Here is a 26,383-nt window from a genome sequence, read left to right on the forward strand (position 1 = left end):
ACTGCTGGCTGGTTTCCCGGCCTTCCATCCCCATCACGCGTGGATCCTGAGCCTTGAACCCAGCCTGGACTGGGTCTTTCACCCGGTGATTGCCCTCTGCAGCAGCGAGTCGAGCTGGAGGTCAGTGCACATGGTAGCTCACGGTGCAAAGGGGATGGGCTTCCCCAGCGCTGCTGTCTGCGGGTTAGGTGCTTTTCCCAGCTCTGCTTAAAGCCTCAGAGCAGAGCGAGGCGGTGTTTACGCTTGTGACAGGTTTAGCAAAGGGCTCGTGCTGCAGACTGGCACTGTCTGCTCATCCCCCAGGCAGCCTGGGCCAGGCATGACGTGAGCAGAGCTGGGCAGCAGTCCCCCGCACATCCCCAGCATCCCTCCTCCCCAGTTGTCTGAAAGTCAGGCCTGCCACCGAAAGGAGCCGGTTGTTCTCCCCTTCCCCACGCCCGACTTTCAGATGCCAGCCCACAGCAGTGCTTAACACTGTCGTGGCTGGTGGAACACTTACAGAGAGGACGTCAGAAAAAGGGGCTCAAACCGCAGCCGCACGTGTGAGATAGGCACGGCTCCGGGTCTGACTTTTATTCAAAAGCCAGCAAAGGGTGAGTAAAGGTTTTGTGGGCAGAAGTCACAGCTCACTCACCAGGGTAATGTACGCTCCTTAACAGAAATATCTTTGTAAAGCCGCTGCTGTTTGTTCTCTGCTCCAGTGGTTATACGAACAGCAACCAGTTATGCTGGTTACCGGGAGCCTGTGGTAAAAGTTTTGTTAGCTTCTGCGATAGACAGAAAAAAATTACTTGGACTTTAGACTTTTAAAGAAATAAGTAGCTAATAGTTCACCCGAGAGTAAGAAAGGGCATGTGTTTCCTGCTAAAGAATAGTAAGAGCAATTTAAACTATAGAATACTTACGTGTTAATTTGAAACGTTTGCACGCTGGAGATGGAAATGCTTTAGCATCCAGCATCACTGGCTTACTGGTGAAGCTGGGCTGCGTTTTCTAGTATGATGGGGAGGTTTGTCCTTAACAGCATTGTAATTCTGCTGATCTGATAACCGAAGGGTTGCCCTTGCTGCAGGATGAGGCAGGTGAAATATCAGACATGTGGAGATAGCATACAAATGCCAATGTAAATGATACTGTCTGGGTATTTACAAACACCTCGTTTACACATAGACCAGAGAAATTCTTTTCCTAGGAAGGGTTCCTGGCATCTCTGCCTTGCTTTGTTTCTGCAAAGCAGTGGCGCAGGACCTGCAGCAGCTCTGGCTCTCTTGCTGATCCCGTACGCTTTCTAACAATGGGCACCAAAGGTACCCAGGGATGTTTCACGGTGTGCACGTGTGATACTTGCTGCAAGAACTTGAATCCCACCGGCATGACTGCTCAGACTCATCAGGGGAGGACGCTGCCGGGGCACTCCCCAGCCCTCCTGGCTGCCGTGCCAGCCCAGCCCCGCAGAGCACACCGAGGGGCTCCCCTGGGCTCCCCGGCACCTTTGGGAGAGCCCAGGAGAAGGCGAGCCTGCAGCATGGCTGTCCCGGGCTTGCCCGCACGGATGCTGTGAAATTCAGGCACAGGGGAAGCCGGCCTTCGGCTGCAGGCTGAGCAAATTCAGGCTTGTTATCACTGTCACACGGGGAAGGGGCGAGAAGGGATGGGCGATGCTGTGAAACTGCCTCTGCTCCTCCCGGTACGTGCAGGAGGCTGGGGAGCCGCTGGCCGTGAGCGGGAAGGTGGCTCTCAATGGCCGGGAGACCTTAGCGGTGCCCGTGCCAAGGGCCCCGCGGGCGGCGGGAGGAGGTCTGTGCCGGGGGGGTGGCCCTGCGCACCCCGCCGCTGGCCAGGGCGGGTGGCCAGGCAGCCTCCCTGGGAGCCCGGGGTGCTGTGCCTGCCGGCTCTGCGGCTGGTGCTCCGGGGCTGCGAGCGGTTACGGAGGCACAGCTCGAGAGGTGGTGCGTGTCCCCCCGCGATGTTTGGTCGGGGGCTGAGGCAGACCCTGCGCGGGCAGCACGCGTGGCCACGCCAGGGTTTGTGACTCATGGGATAATGCCCAGGAAGTTACACCACCGCATTGCAAGAAAGGGCACAGCCGTATTTACAAAGCATGAGCCTGAGCAGGCTCCCGACGTGCTCGTTACGGCCCTCGGTTCCCAGCAGGAAACAGGAGGGCAGAGAAAATCCAGCTGGAAGGGGATGACTCGGTAGTGGCAGCCTGCTCTGCCCAAGGTCCCCGTCCTCTCTGCCCGTTCCAGAGCCGTGCACCAGCCCAGGTGCTGCTCGCCAGCTTGGCAGGGAAAGGGATCTTTTCTGGTTGTGGGGAAACATGATCTCTAGCAGCTGCAGGGCCAAAAATCAGAGACAGGTTTCCAGAGGGGTGTGTTTGAGCCCACCTCCTGGGAGGTGGGCTGGGGTGTGAGTGCCAAGCTGGCTGCACTCTGCTGCCAAAGGATGGCAGCTCCGTTTCTCCCTTGGGTGCCCCTTCTGCGGGACAGCAGCGAGGTTGTCTGTAGAGACAGACGTAGTCCAAATTTGACTGGCTTCCCTTGAACAGCCCAGTGCAAACGCGGTCGGTCGTGGCTGCGTGCCACTGGGAGCAGTGCCAGGAGACGGCGGGCAGGAGGAGCGAGGCAGTGTGGGAAGCACCTGTCGAGAACGAAGCCCAGGCCGGGCTCTCAGTGCTGTGGGCTGGCTGGCGATGCCCTTGCAGTTTCTGCAAGGCACACAGCCATTTCTTACTGCCAAAGATGTGTATAAGATTTTACGAATGGCAGCGAGAATGGCATTTATTGTGGGCTTTGTGCACAGATCCTCTCTGAAGGCAAATGAGAGGCTCTCGCTTCTGTAGCTGATCAAAGCTGATGGAGCGCTGGGAAGAGTGTATCTTGAGGAAAGGAAACAAATGCATGTTCTTTTGCAAATTCATGGATCAGGAGTGACGCAACTGCAGAACAGCATTCCAGGGTGCAGGACGTTTCAGGGCTTGGAAAACACTGATTATTAAGTATTACTAAATAACAGCTGGAAATTGCACTGTATTTTTCAAATGGCTAATTAAAGATAGATGCATAAATTGGGGCACTAGCCCCGTGGAACTGGGCCACAGCATGACTGACCCGATGCCAAATACCCGGCTGATTGCTCTGATCAGAGATCGGTTTGGGAAATTTGGCCAGCAGCCACCTAAAGGGGAAAAGCTCTGTGACAAAGAGGTTTTCAGCCGTCATGGAGGGGGTATGGCTCGGGCTCCGTGGTACAGAAAGAGGCACCGTGGCAGTAACTCTCCATGCGTTTCCTGGTACTGTGGAAGAATAGCCACCAGTGGCAACGGCTGGCCCTGCTGGGGAGCTCGGCTCCCTGTCGCCTTTGCCTTCACGGCCACCTGGGGACTCTGCAGGGACTCTCTGGTGGGCATCGGTCATTGCCAGTAACAGTCTCCTCTGCTCATAGACCACGGCATCGCCCAGCAGTGTCCCTCCCAGCCTCCATGCCTCCACAGTCAGCAACATCTTCAGTGCCCGACCGCCGCAGCCTCGAGAAAGCGTCCTCGGCATTAGCTTCAAGCCCTACAGCCCGGAGTCCAGCCCAGCCCCGGCTCCCTGCACGACCTGTGAGAGCGCACGTAAGAGGATGGTGCCGAGGGTGGTCTCTGGCCACCCTGGCCCCGGTCCCACCGAGGGTGGGGAGGGATGGAGAGAGGCAGGGAATGGGTGCCTGTGCCCACAGCTGGCACAAGCCTCAGCCACAGGCTGGTGTTTCCCTGGGGGTGTGAGGGGTGCCGGGGGCAAGGGGGAGGACAGTGACCGTGGCAGGATGGGGGGACGCCACAGGGTGGTGCGGTGTGTGTGCTCCTCTCCCACATCTCGTGGGTCCTCTGGGGAGCCAGGTGCATGGGGAGCCAGGGAGCTCTTGGCACACGCTGGTGGGCAGCGGGATGCGGGCACCCTGGGGAGACAGCAGCTCCCCCTGACCCTGCCTCCGCCCTGCTGCCAGGATCCTCCATGTTCAGAGCTCCCTGCATGAGCCAGCGACGGCTTGCGCTCATCTTCTGCATCTCCGTCCTCATCGTGCTGCTCATCGCTCTCATCCTGCTGTGTGAGTGGGATCCCGGCTTGGGGCTTTCCAGGGGGGAAGACCTCAGAGGGGCTGGGGGTCAGCAGAGGCTGGGGAGACCTGCAGGCCCGGAGGGAGCAGGCAGAGATGTCGTCTTCCCGTTTCCTGAGTGTTCCTGACATCTGGTGGACAGGCAGGAGCAGGATCGCTGGGGAGAGGAGATGTGCTGCACCGTGCTTTCCTTCTCCTGGGCTTGCTTTGGCGGGCGGCGGGGCACCCCCAGCAGCACCCACGCTCCCCCAGCAGCACCCACGCTCGCCCTCCCTGAGGAGCAGTGTTAGCAGGCAGGACCTGTCAAACAAAGTGCGTTCCATCGGTGGAACAGGCACAGACACCAGGGCAATCGCTTTAATCCTCGTAATGTCTAGCTGCCTGTTCTCCAGCTGCTGTAGCTGGTGGGCTTGAAGCACTCGGCAGGCTGGATGCACCTTTCTGCAGACGCGAGCTAGAAGTGGGTTAGGGGAGAGGGGATTGCAGCAGCAGCTGAGCAGCACGCTGCTGGGCTGGCATGGGGGGATGCTCAGGGCTGGCCAGTCCTCCTTCAGCCCTGCATCCTGCAGCTCTTCAGCCTTGGCTCAAACGGCAGCCCTGCAACCCAGCTCATGCCTGGTGTTTGGGAATGTCCCTGTGCACGGCAGACCTCCTCTGGACTCCCGTCCGGGTGGGTCACAGCACCCTCGCCCGCAGCGAGCCCCTGCTGGTAGCCCCAGCCTCACCACGGTGTTCGCTTGCTTCTAGTTATGTTCTGGCGGTCGCAGACCGGCATCGTGTACAAGGAGCCTGCTGAGAGCTGCAAGGACAGCCCCGTGCGCTGCGACGGCATCATCGACTGCTCCCAGAGGAGTGACGAGCTGGGCTGCGGTGAGGCGCTGGGAGCCAGGGGCGGTGGGAGTGAGGGGAGCCCCTGGGGCGCTGGGTACCACTGACGTGCCCTCTCCATCCCTGCAGTGCGCTTCGCGTCTGACGAGTCCTTGCTCCACATCTACTCCAGCGCTGAGAGCCAGTGGCTGCCAGTGTGCAGCAGCGCCTGGGACGACTCCTTCTCCAGAAAGACCTGCCAGCAGCTGGGATTTCAGAAGTAATTCCCCGAGGTTGGGTCGTCCTGCTCGGGCGCTGGGGCCCTGCCCAGCCTCCTGGGCATTGCTCTGACCTTCCTGCCCTGCCTGCGTACACTGTCGGCTGTGCTCTTTCCCCCAGCATTGTGCTTTTCCTCTGGGAGGCTGTGCGTCCAGCACTGCTCTGGGCGTTTCAGTCTGTCCCCCCCAGGTTTAGCGTGCAGAGCCTCTCTGAGAAGGCAGGGACCAGGCAGTCAGTGCCTAGCTGGTGGGGGGGACTCACTTCCTCTCTCCTCTCCCCTCCCAGTGCATCGCAGACTGAATACATTCCCCTGCACGTCTCTGGCAAGAGCCTCACTGTGACTGATGAGCGAGAGACCATCCAGCAGAGCCTCAACAGGTACCAGGCAGTGTCACCTCCTGGCCCTGCCCCTGCCCTGGTGCCGCAGGGCAGGGGCTGAGGCCGCATCTCCCTCTTCTCTGCTGCAGCTCCCACTGTCTGACGGGAAAGTACGTCTCCCTCCGATGCACAAGTAAGGGGGCTGGCTGGCAGGGCACATGGCCAAGGGCGGGCAAGGCCAAACACAGGCTTGGGAGTGCTTTCCTCCCCTCTTTGAACAGGGCTGGGCAAAGGGGGTGTTTTCCAGCAAACTTTCTGGGTAACAGAAAACTATGAAGATTGCATTCCCATGGTCTCCGTTGGCCCCTGCGAACGTACCGAGCACCGCTGGTGCCTGCGGGTGGTGGGGATGTTGTGCGCATTCCCCTTCAGCCTTGCCTTCTCTCTGAGCCCTTCTCTCAGCTCTGCTCTCCCCTCCAGCCTGCGGGCAGAGGATTTCTGGCCGGATCATTGGAGGAAAGGAAACCTCCGTGACCAAGTGGCCCTGGCAAGTCAGTGTGCAGTATGGGCCCATCCACATCTGTGGCGGCACCATCATCGACACGCAGTGGGTCCTCACCGCAGCCCACTGCTTCTTCATGTGAGTGCTGCCACAGGCAGCTGCCCACAGTGCTGCTGTCCAGCCCGGGGCACCGGCTGCGGCCGGCAGCCCTTGCGCTGGCGCTCTGCCCAGCGTCTCACTCCTTGCTGCCCCCACCTCTCTCCCTGCCCAGGAACAGCATGAAGATCCTTGACGACTGGAAGGTGTACGGCGGGGTCTCGGACCTGAAGCAGCACGCGGAGGGCATCCCCGTCTCCCAGGTCATCATTAACTCCAACTACAGCGACGATCACGACGACTATGACATTGCACTCATGAAGCTCTCCAGGCCACTGACGCTCTCAGGTCAGGGCTCTCATCTTGCCATGCCGCAGGGCTGGGCTTGGCAGGGGCTGGTGTTTGGGGGACAGAGAGAGGCTGCGGGGGACGGGCAGGAGCAAGAGGCAGCTCGGGTCCCCTTGGAGCCGTCCCCGGGCTGCATGGGGCTGCTGCCAGCTGGAGCATCCCGCTCTGCTGTGGCCACACTGCTTTCCCCTGCCTGGCCCGTGGTCAGGAACTGGCCCGTCCTCCCCTGGCAGGGCCCAACACACACGCAGCCGTGGGCTCAGCTGCGCAGCCGGCATCGTGCCGCTCACCGTGCCCCACACAGGCAGTGCGGCGGGGGGCCCGGCAGAGACCCTGCCTGGGTGGGTGCAGAGGGGAGTGCTTCCTGCACACCACGCTCCTCCCTAGCCACAGGGCTAGTGACTACAATGGCTATTTTGCTCCTGGGTGACTCATCCCTCTCTCCTCGCCTGGTTTTCATCATGTCTCCCTCCAGCTCAGGTTCGCCCAGCCTGCCTCCCCATGTACGGCCAGCAATTCCAGACCGGCAGGTCCTGCTTCATCACTGGCTTTGGGAAGACCAGGGAGAACGAAGGTGAGGGAGGATGCCGGCTCTCCGCAGGCAGCTCCTGTGTGCCGCAGCCTGACCTGCGAAGGCAGCGCGCGAGAGGAGCGAGCGTGGCTCTGCTGCTGTGTTCGAGGGCCGTTCCCGCAGGGGTGACTCGTCCCGGCCATGCAGCTCCACAGAAATAAGGCCTGCAAGAAATACCACCTTCCTCCCTCGCTGCCACGGAAATGTCTGGTGCTGCGGAGGGGCCCAGGGGGTGGCGGGGGGACGAGGCCCACCCTGCCCCATGGCTGCTCCTGCCTTGCAGATAACATGTCCCCGAAGCTGCGGGAGGCCGAGGTGAAGCTGATTGACTACAAGGTCTGCAACAGCGACAAGGTGTATGAGGGCTACCTGACCCCACGGATGATGTGTGCCGGGTACCTGCAGGGGGGGAAAGATGCGTGCCAGGTGAGCCAGGGGCACACGGTCCCACGAGGCAAGGTGATACAGGACGGGCAGGGCTGCCCGCTTTTCCTGTGTGCCGGTGTCCACTGGCTGGGTACCGGCAGAGGGGCATCTCCTGTGTCCTCTCCTCACTGCTCTGCCCCTCTGTGCTAGGGTGACAGTGGAGGGCCCCTGGTCTGTGAGGACAACGGCCACTGGTATGTGGCCGGGGTCACGAGCTGGGGGACAGGATGTGGCCAGAAGAACAAGCCCGGTGTTTACACGCGTGTGACAAAGCTTCTCAGCTGGATATACAGCAAAATGGAGGTGAGGTGGCATGGCAGGGCTGTGCTTGGGCAGGCAGACTTACCAGGTGGCCCCGGGGTGCATTGAGAGGGGCTGTATCCCCCCCTGCCCCCCCCCCCCCAGCCCTCAGCATCTCACCCTTGCTCTCCCCTCTCTCCCTTGCAGAGCGAGAACGACTAAGACCGGGGCAGACACTTGCCTGGGCCATGCCTCTCCGGCTGGCATGGGCCCCTGCCCTTGCTTGCTGCCAAGGCATGATGCTACCAGCAGATCCCCCTGCCTGTCTCTGGACTGTCCGTGGAGCCAGGGACCTGTCGCTGCCCCCAACCTCTGAAAATATGGCACCTGCAAAGTGACTCTGCCCTCGCCCAGTGCAAGGGAGGAGGTAGCCTGGCAGCGGCTGGGCAAAGCACCCAGCCAGCCCTGGGCCGGCAGCACGCAGGGGACAGCAGCCTGTGCCAGCTGGGAGGCACCTCCTCACCCTGGGTCTGTGGTTCTTCTCGTGTAAATAGACGTGTCCGGATGGGACTGTTGCGAGTGCTTCCTGGCAGGACCGTGGCACGCTCGGCAGGCAAAGGGCTGCTAGCGCTGCCCGTCAATCCAGTGGAGGTTGCAGATGGAAGTGGGGAGCAGGAGAGCCGTGGGGCACAGGAGAGCAGCGGGCCGCCTGTGGCGAGCGAGCGCTCTCCTTCGCATGCCGCTGCCATGTCGCAGCTGTGCCGCCTTGGGGTGTGGGATGGGGCTCAGCTGGCAGGGTGCAGCTGTGTGCCATGCTGCCCTGGTGGGCAGCAGCTGCCCGCACCCGCGAGGCCAAGTTCCCTGTTTTCTCCACGGAGGGCTGAGCAAAGGGGAGCCCCGTGGTGCAGTTACACCACCTTCTGGGAGGAGCAGTAGTTGCTCTCATGTTTGCAGATAGGTTTAGGAAGCGCCTTTGAAATGATGTTCCTCCCTGTGAGAGAAATACCTGTTTGTTTATTTTTCCATGCCGCGGATATGGTCCGAGCAAGCACTCGCTCCCAGGACTGCATGCAGCCGGTCTCCATCCCCCGCCTGCTGCCATGAGGATTTCGGCAGCGGTGTGGGGCAGGTCTGCTCTCCTGGGATGGCCGTGGGAGGTGCGACAGAAGCCAGCAGCAGCCAAAGGTCCGAGGTGGAGCGTGATGCAGACCAGCCAACCCTCCCGGGCAGTGCCCAGCCCTTCTCCAGCGTGAGCCAGCCCCCAGATCTCACGGCTCGTTGTTCAGTGACCATGCTGGATTGCTGCCTCCTCCCTCCGGCTGCTGAGCACGCAGGGATCGCGTACCCAGCCTCACCTCCCTGCCCACGCCAGAGCAGGGACACGTTTCCTCTCAAGGAAACAAGTGCCCGCGTCTCCCTGTGGATGCTTTGAGGCACACAAGGCACTACGGGAGATCCCCAGTGTGGCAGTGCCCATTGGCTAGGCAGAGGCTGGCTGCCACTTGCCGAGGCCACGCTCCTCTCCCCAGACGTGTGGTCAGTTGCAGAGGGGTCTTGGGGAGCCTGGCCACCTCGCACTCTTCTCAATAAATGTTTTGGTAGTGCTCCGCGTGGAGACAGCTCTTTGGGACAGGCTGGAAAGGAAGCTGGTGAGCCCCAGCACCCAGGTACCAAGGGAGCTGCAGGGAACGGGGAGGGCTTGGCCCTGGCTGGAGACCACGCCGTGATGCTCCAGGGCTGCCCCTCTCCTCATGGCTCTTTGGGCCCCAGTGGCAAGGCCACGCACACTGCGGTGGGCCCATGGGACTGGAGTGCAGCAAGTGCATGGGGGGGTTGCAGCTGTGTGCAGCCCCACAGGTCTGTGGGGATGTGCTCAGCACTCCAATGCACACCCGCTCCTGACCTGCCTCGTGGCTGTTGCCATTCATGTGGGTGCATGTGATGGAGCGGCTTTTTGCAAAAGCCCTTCCTGCCCTTCACCCTCCAGGTTACTGCTCAAAGAGACTGCTGGGAGAAAGGGGGTGTTACAGGGGCTTGGCAGTAGGTGCTCAGGTACGGAGGTAATGTAGGCATGGAGCTGTGTGGGGGTGAAGCCTCTGGGGGGGGGAGCGGATCCATGGGCATGAGCCCGGAGGAGAGCCGTATCAGAATTCAGCTTGTGAATGCTGTGGACCGGAATAAAACACTTTCCTGGGAAGGCTGCACAGCCTGTGCAATTGCCCCATGTTAAAGAAATGGCAGTAACGAGCATTTAGGCTTGAATTTTCCTCAGAAGGAAAGGTTACTTGCAGTGGTTCTTTGTAACCTGTCTTCTTGCAGCTGGAAACATTAAAGGAGAGACTGGTGCTTTGGGGAGCTCACTTGCTCTCTTTGAAATAGTCTGAATCTGCCTCACGGGTCTGTTGCCGCTAGCTCTGGCTGCGGTGGCCCTGTCTCTCCCCAGCACGGGAGTACGATGGCCACCCGCTGCAGCCTGCCTCTCCCTCCTTGGGAAGAAGGTTGGTGTGGCGTGGGGGGGCAAACCCCAAGCAGAAGGCTGTGTGCTGTGGTGTCCAGTGCGTCCTGCAGAGGAACTGGAAACATCAGTTCCCCCGACGATGCGAGTACTGGACTTTGCATGGGCCAGGCAGCCTGGTTTCTGACCCACATTGCTTGCAGCGGGGCCACCTGGCTCTGTGGACTGGGAAGGCTCGTTTCCCATAGGTGTGCTGGAGACTGCTGTCTCCAGCCGTGCACGGGCTCTGGAGCTGCAGAGGCTACCTGCAAAGTGAAGATGCAAAATTCTCAGGGTGCGCAGGCTGCCACAGGCACGTCCCCGCCTCACCTCCTGGGAGCATCCCCCCGGGTTCCCAGAACTGGCCGCCTGCTGTGGAAAAGGTTATCTGCAGGCAGAGAGCTGCAGTTTGCATTTGCATTTGGAATAGCAGGTCTAGTCTGGCTCTATGTGCACAGAAAGCAGCCACCTCTCCGTGGGACTCAGAGCAGGCCCCAGCATGCAGGGCGGTGCTTGGCGGCTGCTCTAGACCTGCACCAAAGCAGTAAGAATTGTTGCCTTTTGGGAAACACTGAGTCAGCCTGACCTCAAATGGCTTTTCAAAGAAGCAACCCAGAAACCTCTCACGGTGTGTACGAGCCTCCCGTGAAGGGGGTGTGCAGAGGCCAAGGGGCTGTTTTCACTTTATAACGTCTTTGCCGCTCAGTGAGTTCAGGGGGGAATAACCCGCGGCTGGCAGCGAGCTGTCTGGGGCTTAGGGCAGAGAGCGACTTTGTAGCTGTGGTGCAAAACCCAGCTTGCTCGGGGTCCTGTTGTAACGGGGCAATGCCCTGCTAGCCAGTGCAGAGCTGCAGGACTAACGGTGGTAGCGGGAGAGTGAGCAGAGCCCGGGGCGGTGGGGGGGATGTACGTGCTGAGCTCATCGGGCACGTGCAGCCGGAGAGCCGTGCAGGGGTGTGGGTGATGCCCTGCAGCTCTGCCCTGGGTTGGGGTGAATGGGGTGCTGCTCAGCTGGGAAAATGCTGAGCCGGACCAAGAAGTGTTGCTGGGTCCTGATGCAGCTGGTGCTGCTAGAATAACACCGAAAACCATGCCTGAAAATGGAAGTGTGAAAAGGGCCTGGGGCAGACCCGCCGACACAGTCATGCGGTTGGGGGACCCGGGTGCGATCTGTGCGGGGTGCGAGGCCCGTTAGGGGCCAAGGGCCACCTCTGCCCCCGGTCACAGGAGAGACGGCAGGGGGAACGGGGGTTCTTGCTCCCTGGCACACAGAAGCACCGCGTCTTGGCTGACCATGTTACAGCCAACGGCCCGGCACGTGCAGTGGCGAAGGCAATGGGGTTTTTGACAAACAAAAGCAGTTGAGATGGGGTAGGAGTAGGGGCCCCGTGTGACTTCCCTGGTTTATGTTGGTCTGATCAAATTGTGAATTCAACGGGTCTTGAGTTCCAGACCCAGCTTACGTTTGTCCAAAGGCTCTCTGGGGTCTCGGGGTTTCTGCTCATAAAAGCCTTGGTGTGCCCCATAGAGCAGCAGCTCATAACATTTTATTGCTGTCTGAGATGGCATGCTAGAGAAACAGATCTTTTGAGAAAGAACAAAACAAAAATTGGAACCTAATAACAGCTGATCTTGCTGGAACCATGTCCCCAGTAGCAGTGCCATTGCAGTGTGTGGAGGACCTGCTCCTCTGCTGTGGATTTCACCTCCTCAGAGGTTATTGCTCTTCTGCTCTCTGAAATAGTCTCTCAAAGCAGAGAAAGGATTTCAGCTGCTAATACAAATTTAATTTCTTTCTTCTAAACCTGACTTCCAGTAGTCTCTCCTCCCAGGCCCACAGAAAGGTACGCTGTGTTTTCCCAAGGGCTGAAGTTCTTTAACCGGATTAGAAGCGATTAGTTTCTTGTGAAGCTGCCTGGCCACGGCTGTTGTGCTCTGCTGTTCCCGAAGACAAGGCCGCACAGATGAAGCAGACATCTCGGACAACGCTTCGCCTCTGCTCCCGGAGTCTTTGAGTGCAAAGGTCCTGCTGGCCGTGGCCCCGGGGGAGCAGCCTAGGCCATCGCCTGCAGCTCTTGCAAAGCCCCCTGTGCTTAGCCCCCTGCTTGCTCGGCTGCATCCTGCTCCGGAGCATCTTCCCAGACAAGGGGTGCCGAGTGTGGCCCCACATCTGGCTGGGCTGTTTCTGTGTTCCTCTGTGCTTTGGAAACCATAGGCCAGTGTCCCCAAGGAATAGAAATTACAAAAATACAATCTGGCGGGCACCATGTGAATTACCACCCGTTGGTGGTGTTTTTCCCACACTCTCCTTTTATAGCTCTTTGTTCCGTTGTGCCCAAACTGATTTGTTTATATGGTTTCAGAGATGATGTTTCTCTACAAAAATGTTTTTTCCATCGTTTCAGATTGGCTCCCTTCCACGGCCAGTAACATCATCACTTGGCACAGAGTCACTGAACTTCAGCTTGCGCAATACCCACGCTGGCTGTGCTCAACCAGTGAATATGGCCCTCAGCAGCTTCAGTACAATCCGCTGCTTTGTCGTTTGCTCCCAGGGGCCTTCAGAGCACAAGGAATGACTTTGGCCTGATGCAAGACAATGTTGCTGGGTTAAACGCAGCCATATGGCTGTGCACAACTTTTGTCACTGCTTGCTTCTACCGGGCCCCTGACCAGGCTGAGGGCTGCGTTATCACCAAACGGGCAGTTTGCAAACATTCGCAAGCTTGGTGTTACAGAGAAGGGAAAGACCTTAAAATTGGAGGGGAAAGTTCTGGAGGGCAAGTGGCTCCTTCCTGTACTCCCTCCCTGAGAGTGCAGGGAGGAGACACCTGCTCCGTGGCTGCTCCGCTCTAAGGCGACACACGCTGGGATGAAATCATGCCCTTGTTGAAGCTACTGGCAATGCTCCTATTGACTCAAATAGTGTGAGGAGATTGGCCCAGCCCCTTCATTAGCATAAATCAGCATTGCCTGCCTGGCCTGGGTGCTGCTAGCCCGTGTTACACCAGCAAAAGATTTGCCCCAATTTCACCAGAAAAGAAGCCATTGCTCACCACAGTTCTCTCCGGCAGCGCAGCTCTGTGGAGCCAACGTTTCCCATTAGCAACTGCCGGAGCGGCTTTCCCTCTGTGGGAATAGCGTAGGGGACCCTTCCCTTCCTCCCTTCACAGCAGAGTCGCTAGTTTACCTGAGTTTCTACAGAAAAACAATCTATGCTGCCAATTTTTTAGATTCTACTTGCGTTGGGCAGCGCCTTGCAAATCGGTAAATAAAGAACTAAAGGAAGGAGAGCACGTAGCACATCCAGCTGCAGCCAGCCGTGTGTCCGGGCCACTGCCTGCGTGGCGGCTCTGTGTCTGTGGCTCTGCAGGGGCCCAGCACGCTCGCTGCAGTCCCCAGGGCATGATCACGGCATCAGAATCTTTTACTGCATGCAGTGGATAATAACTGCTGAGGAGCAGGTAAGGTCAGAGAAGTCTGAAACTTGATTATAACTGCTTGATCCCTGCCTCACTCACTGCAGGGTAACTGACAGCCTTATCACGTTATCCCTACGCATTAAAGAGACTTGACGTTGTCCAGCCCCTCTCTGTTGGTCTGTGTCTCTTGACCCTTCTGAATAATTGCCTTGAAATGCCAGGGCTGGTTTATTTTCTTCTTATATTTTACTGGAAACTGGGAAATGAATGCAGGATGGACTATGTGCCATTATTGTCCAATTTCTAGCGAAGATGCATTTGAGCTATTAGGTGATGAACCGGCTCAGTGGCGACAGCATTGCTAAGGGTTTTTTTTCCAAGAAGAAACGGCTCTCCAGGGCAGCCGCAGGAGCCAAGTGGACCCAGGTGTGCCAGCCTGGCCTGAAAGGGAGCGGTGCACTCAGCCACTGCCCAGCGGTGCTCTCAGCACCCTGCTGCCCATCTCCCACGGCGCCCAGCCTGTGGGAAGCTCTGGCTTTGCGTGGATACCACTGAGCAGTTTTGGCGCTGTGGTTTGCAGAGCTCTCAGGAGCTCAGGGCAGGCCCTCGGCTCCCTGCGCTCCTCCTGCGGATGCCCACAGCCCCGGGGCAGTGGCTCTGGCCAGAGCTCCAAGCCCAGCCAGGACCGCAGCTTCCCTCCCCGCTGTGGCTGCAACTGGGCTGCTCCCTGGCCACGAGCGGCTCGCCAGGCACGGTCGCTCCCTCCGGGGACTGTGCCGTGCTGTATTAAACACGTATCTCCCTCCCGGACCTTGCACCTCCCAACGTGCCAGGCTGACCGGTGGGACTAAACTGGTTGGTTGCTACAAAGCTCTGCAACGGGGCATGCGTTCCCAGCAGCAGTGGGTCCAGCCCTTCTTGTTCGGTTAGACTGCATTTTGCCTTGGCTGTCTGAAGTATGTGCTGGTTTCTGACCCCCCCAAGGGTCTGGTTTTCTGCACCTGCTAAATGCTGGTGGATCTGGGGGAGTCAATGCAGGCAGCAGGTCCCGAGCACGCCTGAAACCGAAGCTGGTGCAACCACCACTGAGCCCGGCCAGGCGGGAAGCATCCCTGCTGCCCCCTCCCCAGCACCCCTGTCCTGGGCGGCCCCCCAAGATCCCACCGAAGCCCTGAGAAGCGGCCACCTGGCCTGGCAGCGCAGCATCCCCTTCCCCAGGTACACCCTTCTGCTCTTGGGGCGGGAGGGCGGCGAGCAAGACAGAAAAGCCTCCGGCTTCTGTTGGCCTCGGTGAGCTCCGGCGGCCTGCTGCTCGCTCCCCGCTTTCCCCGCTGCCCCCACACCGGGTGCTCTCCGGTGCGGCAAGGGAGGAGGTTTCAAACCCGGGTAAGCGTCCCCCCCCTTCGCGGCCGCGCCCTGCACCCCGCCTGACTGGCTGCGGAGGATCTCGGAGCACCCAAAGCGGCGCAAAGCTCCCCAAAAATCGCTTCGCCACCTCCTCTCCCCCCCCCCCCCCCCCGCCGGGGGCCGCACTTTCCGCGGCCGCTTCCCGCGCGACCCCGCCGCCGGCAGACCCCGCCCCCGCCGACAAGCCCCGCCCCCTCCCCGCCCCACCTCGCCCCGCCCCGCCCCGCCCCGCCCCGCTCCCCTTTGTGCGGCAGCCCCGCTCCGCTCCGTTCCACTCCCACCCCCTGGTACCGCCCGGAGCAGCGGGGCACGACAGCCCAGCCCAGCCCGGCCCGGCCCGGCCCGGCGAGCTCAGGTGGGTCCGGACGGGCCGGGGAGGGGAGGCGAGGCGGGGGGGGCTTCGGGTGTCCTGCCGCGGCGCGCCCGGCACCGCCCGGCGGTCCGTGTACTGCGGGGGACGTCGGTTCGCCGTGCTGCTGCCCGCTTCTGCTGCGGAGACCGTCGGGGCGCGGCCCGGTCCGGAGCCCCGGGGCATCGCCCTGCGCCTCGGGCCGCCCGTATCCCCGGGCCGCCCGTATCCCCGGGCCGCCCGTATCCCCGGGCCGCCCGTATCCCCGGGCCGCCCGTATCCCCGGGCCGGGTGGCTGCCATGGCAACACCGGGGTGACCGTGGTCTTCTGCATCCCAGCGTTGCCTGGTTACCAGCCCCCCCCCGTGCTAGGAAGGATGCCCCAGTGGACCGGGACACCCCCCCTCCGCAGAGACCTTCTGCACGCCCTGCCTGCCCCAGCCCTCCCCGGGCTGACTGGGGTCTGTGGTGTGCAGGCTCTGGGGAAACAGGGAGGTAACCCCCCTGCCTCGGTGAGGATTTGGCAGTGTTCTGCCTTCTCTTGCTAAATATTTTAGTAATGCCGAAGCAACATGGCAACGGTTGAGTGCTTTATCCCGGGAAGGCATACCAGAGGGAAGGAAGAGCGTGTCGCTCGGGGTGTGCAATTCATGCTTCCTGAAGAAGCAGATATCAGAGGCCATGTGGTGGAACGTGGCTCTTGCAGGAATATTTCTGTAGGAGGGAGAGTGACAGGTGGTTTGTGTGGACGTGCGTAAGCTTTGCAGAAGGAAAGAGCGGCCTCTCGGGAAAAGCTGCCCACGGATTCAGACCTGAAGCAGTCCCCTGCACCCCTTTCAGTGAGCCCACGGTGCCCCAAGGCACTGTTGGGTCACTCTGCGACCCCTAGTCGCAAGGGGCGGTTTCGCTCTCAGTCTGAAACGAAGACGAGCCCAGAGTCCCTGCCCGTGCGCGGTAGGAGCATGGTTCTGAGGCAGAGTGACGGGGAGCATGCCAGGGATAGCTGCTGGCGTCAAGCGTGGTCGCTGCAGAGCCAGGCCACCTGTTAGAGCATGCTCACCGGCCTGCCGGAGAATACCCCCGTGCCTCCGACAGCTCGCCTTGGCATTTTAGCCACCTCCTTGAAATGTACCCGTTCAGGTCAAATGTCATAGAGAGCCACAGTTTTGCCAGCAGTTTAGACTTTGGTGTTGAAGACAACTCCCCAGCACGGCAGCTTTGTGTCCGGTTCTTTCCCTGTGTTTGCCTTCTGGGCTGTCTGCGTGTTTCCAAAGCATTGAGAGGCCGCTGAGCTCTGCAGCTGTCGCCTTGCCGTGCCGCCCGAGCACGGGGAAGGCACCGCTTGCGGCAGGCAGCGAGGAGATGTCCTGCCGAGGGGTCGTGCCGGCTGGCTGTCCCTCCTCGCGGCATGCAGCCGCAGCGGTGCTGGCAAGGACGATGGCCGCGCCTGCTGGGGACTTCGGTTCGCCTCGCGCTCGGCGGTGGTTGTGACTGATGGCAACAGCAAAGGAGAGAGGGAGAAAATGTCCGCCCTTTGATGCTTGGCTGTATTGTGGTACCCCAGGACACAGGGGAGCGTGAAACAGCTTCTCTTACACTGCTGGTCCGGTGTTTCCTGGTGATCTGGATTCCTCTCACCACCAGGACCTGGCAGGTAACCTCTGCTTTTGACTGACCTGTTTGATTCCCGTTGTGCTGATGCCTGGCCATGCTGGCGAGGGCTGGGCGGAGCAGGGTGTGGTGGGATGGTTCAAGCCAGTGCGCTGGTTAGGTTTACAGCACCTGATTATCTGTTAAGCAAACGAGGAGAAAACAGGAGCAGCAGACTCCTGATGGGAGGTGGTGGCGTTTACTGCTTCCCTGGAGCCAAGGGCTGGGTTCTCTGCCTGCTCTCCCGATGCCAGGCGGCCATGAGCTCAGCAATCATTGCGCCAGAGGTTTGCCTCAAAGGAAGGGCCGGCCTCGCTCTTTTGTGTCTGCCCCTTCTCATTTGGGGAGATGTGTGTCCTTGGGGTGGGCCAGGGACCGCCCGTGAGCCAGGTGTGGCCAGGCAGCTTTGGCTGAGGCTCCTCGATGTTTTCGGGCTGGTTGCCTGAAAGAAGCCCTGCTGGAGGCAGGCTTAATGCCAGGCTACAGGTGAGGGACGCAGCACAGGGTGCTGAGGTCAGGGTCCCTCTGACCTCGTTTAGCCACGTCCAGCGATTCCCTGTGATCGCGTGCTCTCGCGAGCATCGACCTGGCCAGGGCTGGTCCATGGGGGTCAGCGTGTGAGTCTTGTTCTGCAGGAGCAGGGCTGAAGTTTGGGTTCCTGGGACTCCTGGAGAGGGTTTCCTTTGAATAGCTTCTGCTTTGGGGAGATAGCCTGAACCTGCAAGAGACGATTAGATCTTAGTAAAGTCAGTTTTCTGTCTTCCATCCAGTCAGCCTTTGACTCGGCACCACATTTGGGAAGTGCCGTCCATATCAGAACGGCGAGGGCTGGAAATCTCCCCTCTCATTTAGGAACTAGGCACAACAACAGGCACATTAATAGCCCGATTGATGCTGACGTGAAATGGCAGAAGAGCACATCTATGCATAGCTGGAAATGTCCATTCACACATGCACGCTCCTAAACGCTCCAGGCAACTGAGCGCTGCTGTCACGGTCTTGGGGGCTTTGCACACAAACTAGAGATTTTAACTAGGTCTGATCTTTGGGAGATGCCCTGAGGACTCCTGACGGAAGGAGGAGGCTGCCCGGCATTATGCCGTGACAGCCGAGACTTGACAGGGCAGATCTACGCAAAACAATGAAAAGGAAAAGGGGACTTCAAGATTCAATGCTGTTACAAATTTACCTGCCTTGCTCTGGCATGATTTGCCATGCTATGGAGAGCTAACTGGTGGGCAGGAGAGACTGGGTCTGTCTGCCCGGACTTCCCCCCACTTCTCTGTCTCACACACACACAGCCTCCATGTGCGCACACACGCTACGCCCAATGACATGCGGAATCGCAAGGAGGGATTATCCAGGAGCAAGAGGCGGAGGGAGAGCTGTGGTGAAGTGTGGAGCGAAGCATGTCAGCTCTGAGCTTGGTGGGAAGGCAGCAGGGCACTGAATCACGGTGGGGCTGTGCTGGGCGGGATGGGACCGAGCCCCAGCGGGGTTGCCACCCACCCCGAGGTGCTGCTCTGGGGGCTGCCAGCCCCGGCTGGTGGCCGCAGGGACAAGGCTGCGCCGAGGGGGCGGCCATGGCTGCATGGGCTGGCCCGGTGCCCAGCAGCGCTTTCCCAGGGCAGGGAGGGCATCCCTGGGCGGAGGGCCGTGCCAGTGTGCAGAGCCGAGGGCAGCGGTGTGGGCACCACCTGCAAACCCTCACCGTGGGGCAGGTCCAGCCGTGGCTCAGCCCCATCCTGCCAGAGAGGGGTTCAACGAAAGCTCTGGTAAGCCCCTAAACAGCAAACACCATGTACTCCCTCAGTCTGCGTCGTTCCTTCCTTCCTTCCCCCAGGAGCCTCTGCCAAAAGCCCGATGTCCTCCTCCTGGCACCCGCTCAGCCATGCAGACAGGGATGGGGGGGTAAATATTTGGTTTGCCCTCTTAAAACTGCCAGTTGGGTCGAGGCGAAAGGGAAGGAGAGCTCTGGATACCACTGCCCTGCGTCCTGTGCCGCTCTGCCTCTCTCCGTATGCAGGCAGATCTCGCAGTTTCAACAGGGAAAAAAAACATGTTTTGATTTGAGTGGCACGCGAAGCGCTCTGCGCAGCCCATTCCCCGTGGTTTGCATGGGTGCGTGGCTGCTCGATTTGGTGGCAGCAAACTTTGTGTCACTAACGGGGAGAAAACAGGGAGGTCTGAGCCCGGCGGCGCGGGGCGGGCGAGGAGCGGGCTGTGCAGACGTGGCCGGGCGCGGGGCTGCTGTCGCTCCTCGGGCAGCTGTTGTTTTTCTGCTGCCTTTGTGCAAAGGCACAGCTGGATTCAGCGTGAGCGGAGGGCAGGGAGCGGCGCCTTCATGCCTTGAACACTGTGGTCTGAAGGCGTAAGCGGGGAAAACGGCAAACCCTTTGCAATGTTTGCTCTTCTCGCTTTATTTCAGCTTCTTGAAAAAGTGGGTGGGCCAGCTCGAAACAACCCAAAAAACCTGTGGCGCTTCGCAAAGCATATGCTTCCTTGGAGGAGACCTGAGCTCATTTGCACTCTGGAATGCTGTGTTTGTTTTTCGAGCAAGGACACTGCCAATCCTGATGGTTAACTCATGCGGAGATAAGTTTGAGCGTGTGGAAGTGTGTGAATTTGGGGGATTGAGTTAGAAAAACAAAGAACATACATACGTGTGCTGTGTGCTTGGCTTGGCGAAAAAGCGACCTCTGCTGCACTAAGCGTGAGAAGCCAAAAGCTGAGCAGAGGACTGGAAACGTCTGTGGCCAAGTGGGGCCCCGGCGCTGGCCCGCTTCCTCAGGTGGCTGTGGAGGGCTGGAGGGAACTGCAGGAGAGTGGGGAGCGAAGCCTTCGGCGGGTGCCGGAGCTGCGAGATGTTCGCTTCTGTTAGTGCTGGCAAAACACACCCAGGCAGCCAGCAGCATGGCTCCGGTGTTTTCGAAACTGCTCTGGGAACCGTGGCCGGCGGGTCGGACCCTCTCGCCGTTGCAGGCAGGGCTGCCCGTGCTGTAAAGCACCTTGCCAGGCATCAGTGGGACGGCTCGCGTGTGACGGGGGACTGGGGCTGCAACCGAGGGCTGTGGGGTGTGGGTGAGAAACGCTGCCCTCGGGAGTCCCAGGGCTGCCTGCTGCAGGACAGGAGCGTGCGTGGGGCGAGCAGGAAAGCGAGAGGGTTCCCACGCACCTTGGCTGGGGTGGCGGGGCTCAGGGCAGGGCAGGGACGGTTGTGAATAATGCGAAATTCCCCAAGTAGGTTCTCCAGGGGATGTCACTGCTGCTGCTGCTGCAATAGTAGTTGAATAACAGCAAAAGAAACAATAGAAATCTAATGATTTGTTCAAAAAATGAAGGCATCATTAATACCCTACAAGAGCCAATTCATACTGTTCATCTAGCAGTGGCATGCACTGTATTGCCTCTCCTTGTGCGCATACAACACCCTCGTATTGGGTAATGACACTGATTTTGTGCTGGCAGCCTCAGCAGTAAAGAGATAAAGGATGTGAGGTAAAGGACATAGGAAAATCGGCAACTAGAAGTTACTGTTTCACCAGCTGTTGGGTTCTTTGTACCTGTTTCTGAGACCTGGTAATTATCCAGAATTACGTGCCTCAGCAAACGAGGGGGCTTGTCTGGGCGCAGGCAGCCAGCGGCACGCTCCAGCGCGGCATGGCAGCGCAGCCCCATGCTACACAATGGTGGCAGCAGCTGTGGGCCAGGGACATTAAACCCTCTGGCGTTCGGATGAAACGCGTTGATTTCAAAATGACAAGATGTGGAAGGGAAGGGAAGGACGTGAGTTATCATGGGAGGCAACTTGTTCCGATGAATAAATGGGGCTCTGGAAACATGCTCCCCGTGTTGGCGGGGCCAAGCACGGTGCTGGAGGCTGCTTCCTCCGCAGACGCGACAGGAGCTGGCTCCCAAAGGCAGCGCTGGAGACCGGCCGCTGAGCAGAATGCTGCTGGGGCTGGCTTTGGCAGGCTGGTGGGCGCTGCCGAGCCCGCTCCATGCGTGCTGTTCCCGGGCACCTTCGCAGCACAAACTGGGAAGTGAGCCCGAGGCAGGAGCTGGGGGACCCTGATGCCCCGAGGAGCCGGCCTGGGGCAGCTGAGCTACCTCCCCGCCCCCGTCACTGGCCGCCCGGGTGGGCTGGGGCGGAGGTTGCATCTGAATCAGGTCAAGCTCTGGAGGGGCTGAATAGCAGCACGCCGGGGATCTGCATCCGTCAACTAGCTGAATTCCTGCTCTGTTGAGGGCCCCTTTCTTATCGGCACTAATCCAGCGCAGCAGCTGCAGCAGCTCTGTAGTGCTTGGTGCTATCAGTGCTGTGCAGCGTGCCCGATAACCCCCCTTCCTCTCCTGTGCCAGCAGCAAGCCCTCTTTGCATTCCCGCACCATGTATGGCCACCGAGCCCTATCGCCCGGGCGCCTAGTGACTGCCTGACAGCAGCAAAACACAAAGAAGCAGAGCCCTGTGCGCGGGCAAGCCACGGGCGGCTGGCAAGGCAGCGCCCAACCTGCCCCTGCACTCCGGAGCTCCCGGCTTGCTCCCTCGAAGGAAGCGCGTCCGCCAAGCCTGCTCCGTCCTGGCAAGAGGCATCGCAGCCAGCGGGAAGGGGTGGCCGGGTGCGTGCGGTGCCCTGTGCCAGCTGGCAGGATGGAGAGCAGCTGCTCCCCCGGCCCCTGCCCATCGCGACACTTCGGGGCCAGTTAATAGGTACCGTGTGTGCTGGCAGAGCAGCGGTGCCTGGCGCTGGCTGGTCCCAGCAGCCAGGGTGCCCATCCCAAATGGGTGCAGCAGCTTGGGGCATGGAGATGTGCACCCCTGCCTGAGCTGGCAGGGAGCGTCACAGCCCGGCCACAGCATTGTTACACCCAGGCTGGCATCCCTTGGAGAAGGGTCCATGCTCTGGCTGAGTGCCTCCGCACAAGGACGTGTCGGTGCTTGTGAAGGGACGGGGACAGGCTCAGCTGTGAGAGGGGACTGAGGGGGTATTTAAGGTCTCTCCTCACTGCTGTAGGTGCGCGTGGGGAGCCGGCGGGGGCAAGCATGGCTGTGAGCTCATGTCCCACCAGGGCTGCTGGCCTCATTGTAGGAATGTGCCATAATTGCTATGCTAATTGGGACAAATTAAAGTATGCTCTGGGTGAAGGACACGGTATTGACCTTGATAGAGGGATCACAGCCCTCGTGCTGGCCCCATTGCCTGCAGTGCAGCCTTGCGACTGCACAGCGATCCATGCCAGGAGCAGAGCCAGTGGTGCAGAGGTGCCTGAAAATGTACTGCAGAACCCCACAAAAAGTCCATCTGTCTGTCTGCTCAAACCTTTCCCCTCTTTTCCGCCTGCGAGCCGCCATGTCCCCACTGGGCTGGGCACAGCTATGGCCCCAGGTATCATGGCCAGGCCCCCAGGTGTTTCCCGGGGCTGGTCTGGCTCCTTCTCCCGCAGCGTGGGCTGCAAGGGCTGTGCAGTCCTGCCTGCCCGCACAGTCAGGCGCGGGTTGCCCATAGTCGCGCCCCCCCTCCCCGTGCACCCCAGCCCCATCACGGTGCCCTCCATCAGCCATCTGGGTGCTGAAGCCCACTTTTCCCCTCTCTCACAGTGGCCATGGAGGCAGTGCTGATCTTCCTGTGCTCTCTGCTGGTGCCGGCGGCTGTGGCAGATGGTAGGTGCCAAGTGCTTTCCGCATGCAAGGTGGGTCGCAGGGCCACGGGAAAAGGTTGCAGGGTCCCGGCAGACAGCTGCCCCTCTGATCCAGGGGGGGCTGGAGCGGGCCGTGGGGCAGCAGCAGTGCCCGTGCTGGCAGGGGGGCTGCGGGGGGCCGCAGGGGCTCCACCGGCAGGTTCGCTCACCTTGCACCCCTTGTCCGCTTATTTCCAGTGGCCACGCCAGAGAAGGAGGAGGACCCCTTTAACTATGGTGAGCATCGCCGTGCATGAGGATGGGCGTGCTGGTGGGGGACATGCGTGCATGTATGATGGGGAGTGAAAGAGGCCGCCCCCTTCCCTGAAGCCAGTGGGAACAAGCCCCTGTGTCTCCTCCCCCCAGATTACCAGAGCCTGAGGATCGGGGGGCTGGTGTTTGCCGTGGTCCTGTTCACCGTTGGCATTCTCCTTATACTCAGTAAGTTGGGGACCAGGCGGATGCTGGGCTTGTGGGCCAGGGCAGTGGGGACCATTCTCGTGGGGGGGCAGCCATTGGGAAAGGCCGTGGCCCATTCCCACTTTGGCCGCGCTGACGGTGTTTCTCTCCCCTTGCAGGCAGGAGGTGCAGGTGCAGTTTCAACCAGAAGCCCAGGTGAGTGAGGGCAGCCTGGTGGGGAACATCTCCCTTGGTGAGCCTCTCTGCCCAGCGCTCAGCTCTTCCTGGGCTACCTCCTGCAGCTGGCGGAGTGGCTGCACTCCCCGAGCATCCCGTTCGGGTGCCTGGTGCCCAAAGCTCCGCTGCAGAGCTCCTGGGTGGCAGAGCAGCTCTGCACGCTCCCAGGGCACCTTCCTCAGCATGCCCCCGCGCTGTCGGGCATCCCACCCCCAGGGACAGGGTGCAGGTCCTGGCCACTCTCACCGTGCCCCTCTTCTTGCAGAGCTCCAGGGGACGAGGAGGCCCAGGCAGAGAACCTGATCACCTCGAATGGTAAGGTCACCTGCCCTGTCCCGCGCGTGCTCTGCCGCCGCTTCTGCGTTACCCCTGCCTGCCCGCGGAGCATGCAGCTCCGGGCAGGCGCTGCAAACTGCTCTGGTCTTCCCTTTGCAGCAACGGGAGCACAGAAAGCAGAGAACTGAACAAGAGCCTTGCGGTGAGTCCCGGGGCTGCTGCGGACCAGCCCAGGCCAGCGTGTGTGGTGGCACTAGGGCTGTCGCGGCTGCAGTGCTGGAAAGGAAGGGAGGGGCAGCCGGGGCTGTGTACAGGGGCAATGGCGGGGCTCCGAGTAGACCACTCTGCTGGGACTGGGCAGCCCTTCATCCCCAGCATGGCGCAGGGGCGAGTGCTGGTCGAAGCCATGGCAGGGAAACATGCGGTGCTGGCGGGGTCCCGGGTGTCCTGTGCTCGGCAAGCCCCAGGCAACCCAGCGAGAAAAGGAAGCATCTGTCTGGATTTTCCCTTGCATTATTACACTTCCTCTCCTTGTGCTCCTCCACCCCAAGGGGGTTTTATTTTTAGGGCCTCTAGAGACCTGAGTGCAAGCCCCCTGGGGCATCTCACCTCTCGCCCACAGTCAGAGTTGCCCCGAGCTCTGCGTTCAGAGAGAGCGGAAGCCCGGAGCCCATGCTGGCGGGCAGGTGGTTTGCGCTGCTGGAGGACGAGCCCTGTGCAGGGAAAGGCGGGTGGCGGTGCTCCCAGCCTGACTCACTGCTCTCCTTTGCACGCAGACCCAGAGACCCGAGGACAGATGCTCGGACCGCAGATGCCAGTGGCCTGCGAGGAAACTGAAATCACAGCAACAGGTCCCTCTAAGGAGATGCGAAGCTGCTGTGTCTGTGTTACCCTCTGTACTTCAGCACCGGTTCTCTGTTTACTAACCCGACTAAACTCCACTCACCATCCTCTCTGCCTCCAGTGGTGTGTAATGTTGATGTGAGATGATCGTTACCTCTAGGGCTAGTCATTGCTGATGTTGTAATAGTGACTTTCTCTTCACCTTTCTCGTGCTGTGCGTGTGATTCGGGCTGTGTACAACTGGCAAGTGCTCCCTGGAACGGGAGCCGCAGGGTAGGGCGGCGTGGGCCTGGGGAAGCCCCATGTCCCCCCCCACCCACAGTCAGAGGCGCTCGGCACGGCCTGCACGGTACCGTCTGTGTGCTGGGCAGTGTCACTGGTGGGGGCTCGTGGTCCACCCCGGCTGGCTTCGGGCAGGGCTCGGGGACCAGTCCCGCAGTGCTCTGGGGGCCTGCCCAGCCTAAGCCTGGACCGCGCATTGCAGTTTCAGCAATAACCCTCCTGTGCGCACCCCCGGCCCGAAGGCAGCTGTGGTAGGGGGCGAGCCAGGTGGGGACATCCCGCGGCTCCGCTTCCCTCGGTGGAGGCACCTGGGTGCTGGATTTAAGGCTGAAAGGAGCTCCCCTTTCTTGCCTGCTTGCCACTCCCTGTTTCTGTCCCTGGCTACAACCAAGCCATCGGTGTGGGTTGCTGCTTTAAAGGTGAGGAGATGCTGTGGTGGCAGAGAAGCCCATGAAATCCCCTGGCACGGTGACACTGTGAAAGAGGGTGGCTGCGCAGCGGTGACCATGCTAGCCAGCGCAAACCAGCTCCTTGCCAACGCTCTGCCTGCCCGTGAGACGGAGGTGGGCAGGTTAAACAGTCTCTGAGGGCTAAAGAGAAACATGGACTGAAATAAAGATCCTGTCCTTGCTTGTCTCCAGCAGGGAAGGGGCAGCGGCGTTTCCTCCCGGTGCTCCCTGCCCTTCCCGATGCCTTGTCGCTCCCTGCGCCGTGGCCCGCGACATGGCCCCCTGCGTCAGTGCTGTGTATCATCCTGTGGTGGTTATGTGTTGTCAGCCCCCCCGATGCCAGCTGCCCCTTCTCCCTGCGGAGCAGCAGCTAGCAGCGGCGAGCGGTGCTCCAGGGCTTTGCACGCCTGAGCTCGCACAGCGGGGCTGAGCCCAGAGGCTATCGTCACCTTGTGTCCGCTCATGGGTTGGAGGCAAACCTGTGAATCTGGCCCCTTCCCCACGCCCGTGGGCATGCAAAACTGTGGCCTCAGCTGGGCCTGGGGACTGCCGGCTTGGTCATGGGCGCTTGCCAAGGCAGGTCAGCCTGGGCAGCAGCGGGGGTCCCCAGGGTGCACTGAAATGTGTCGGAGCATGTCCACACAGCGGGAAGAGGTTCTTCTCCTCCAGAATGGTTTTGAGAGGGGTTTCTGCTGTGTCCATCCCGCCACGGTGGCCCTGCCTCCAGGGTGGGCTGTGTCCCTGCGTGGTTTGCGTCCTGCGGCGGTGCCGGGAAGCATGCTCCGTCCCATCTGCGCGAGGCAGAGACCCTGTCTCCAGTACCCTCTCCCCTTCCTCCTGGCCGTTGCAGAGAGCTCTGCTCGCCTCCGGCCTCCTTGCTGCCCTGCAGCCTTGGGCAGAGCAGACCCCGCGCAGCCCAGCCCCTGAGCGTCAGCTGTGTGCATGTCCTGCGTCAGAGTGCCCGTGGTGTCTGTAGCGTGCCGTCGGTGTTAACTTGAAACAAAGAAATCCCTGTGGTGTGTAGAAATGGCAAAATCCTGACTGTTGTAAAATAAACTGACCTATTGTGTTTCCTTTTAAATAGGCGAGTGTGCTGCTGTGGTAAAGGACTGGTGTGTTCTGTGCTGTGACATAAGGGGGAAAGGAATAAAATATCATTTCTATTGGTGCCTGGCTGTGTCGTCTCAAGGGCCATGGCGTTGCCAGGGCTT

At 60.3% G+C, this 26,383-nt stretch overlaps 3 protein-coding genes across 6 annotated transcripts in view; 2 read left to right on the forward strand and 1 right to left on the reverse strand.

Moving 5' to 3' along the window:
- The window catches only part of TMPRSS13 (transmembrane serine protease 13), a 22,705-nt gene extending 12,572 nt beyond the window's left edge, over positions 1–10,133 (forward strand). For 2 of the 3 annotated variants that reach the window (XM_052786646.1, XM_052786647.1), the window contains exons 2-13: positions 3,445–3,616; positions 3,988–4,089; positions 4,846–4,968; positions 5,056–5,185; positions 5,470–5,562; positions 5,652–5,695; positions 5,983–6,142; positions 6,276–6,448; positions 6,924–7,022; positions 7,303–7,445; positions 7,596–7,748; positions 7,893–10,133. In XM_052786646.1, the coding sequence (XP_052642606.1) occupies positions 3,996–4,089; positions 4,846–4,968; positions 5,056–5,185; positions 5,470–5,562; positions 5,652–5,695; positions 5,983–6,142; positions 6,276–6,448; positions 6,924–7,022; positions 7,303–7,445; positions 7,596–7,748; positions 7,893–7,907 (1,227 nt within the window). In that variant the 5' untranslated portion in view covers positions 3,445–3,616; positions 3,988–3,995 and the 3' untranslated portion in view covers positions 7,908–10,133. The remainder of the gene's footprint in view (positions 1–3,444; positions 3,617–3,987; positions 4,090–4,845; positions 4,969–5,055; positions 5,186–5,469; positions 5,563–5,651; positions 5,696–5,982; positions 6,143–6,275; positions 6,449–6,923; positions 7,023–7,302; positions 7,446–7,595; positions 7,749–7,892) is intronic. The other variant, XM_052786645.1, reaches the window with a different exon arrangement.
- Positions 1–26,383, reverse strand: part of LOC128141648 (T-cell surface glycoprotein CD3 epsilon chain) — a 134,443-nt gene that overhangs the window by 84,629 nt on the left and 23,431 nt on the right. The gene's annotated exons all lie outside the window — the stretch shown is intronic.
- FXYD6 (FXYD domain containing ion transport regulator 6) lies at positions 15,270–26,253 on the forward strand. 2 transcript variants are annotated; one of them, XM_052786666.1, is made up of 8 exons: positions 15,270–15,363; positions 22,607–22,669; positions 22,885–22,923; positions 23,053–23,127; positions 23,265–23,301; positions 23,588–23,637; positions 23,758–23,800; positions 24,375–26,253. In XM_052786666.1, exons 2-7 carry the CDS (start codon positions 22,612–22,614, stop codon positions 23,784–23,786), a joined length of 288 nt encoding a protein of 95 aa, XP_052642626.1. In that variant the 5' UTR covers positions 15,270–15,363; positions 22,607–22,611; the 3' UTR covers positions 23,787–23,800; positions 24,375–26,253. The 2 variants fall into 2 exon arrangements, with proteins under 2 accessions (XP_052642626.1, XP_052642628.1); XM_052786668.1 differs by lacking the exon at positions 15,270–15,363 and adding an exon at positions 21,237–21,718.

Source organism: Harpia harpyja, chromosome 4 (genome assembly GCF_026419915.1).
Source record: "Harpia harpyja isolate bHarHar1 chromosome 4, bHarHar1 primary haplotype, whole genome shotgun sequence".
NCBI classification, from domain to species: Eukaryota; Metazoa; Chordata; class Aves; order Accipitriformes; family Accipitridae; genus Harpia; species Harpia harpyja.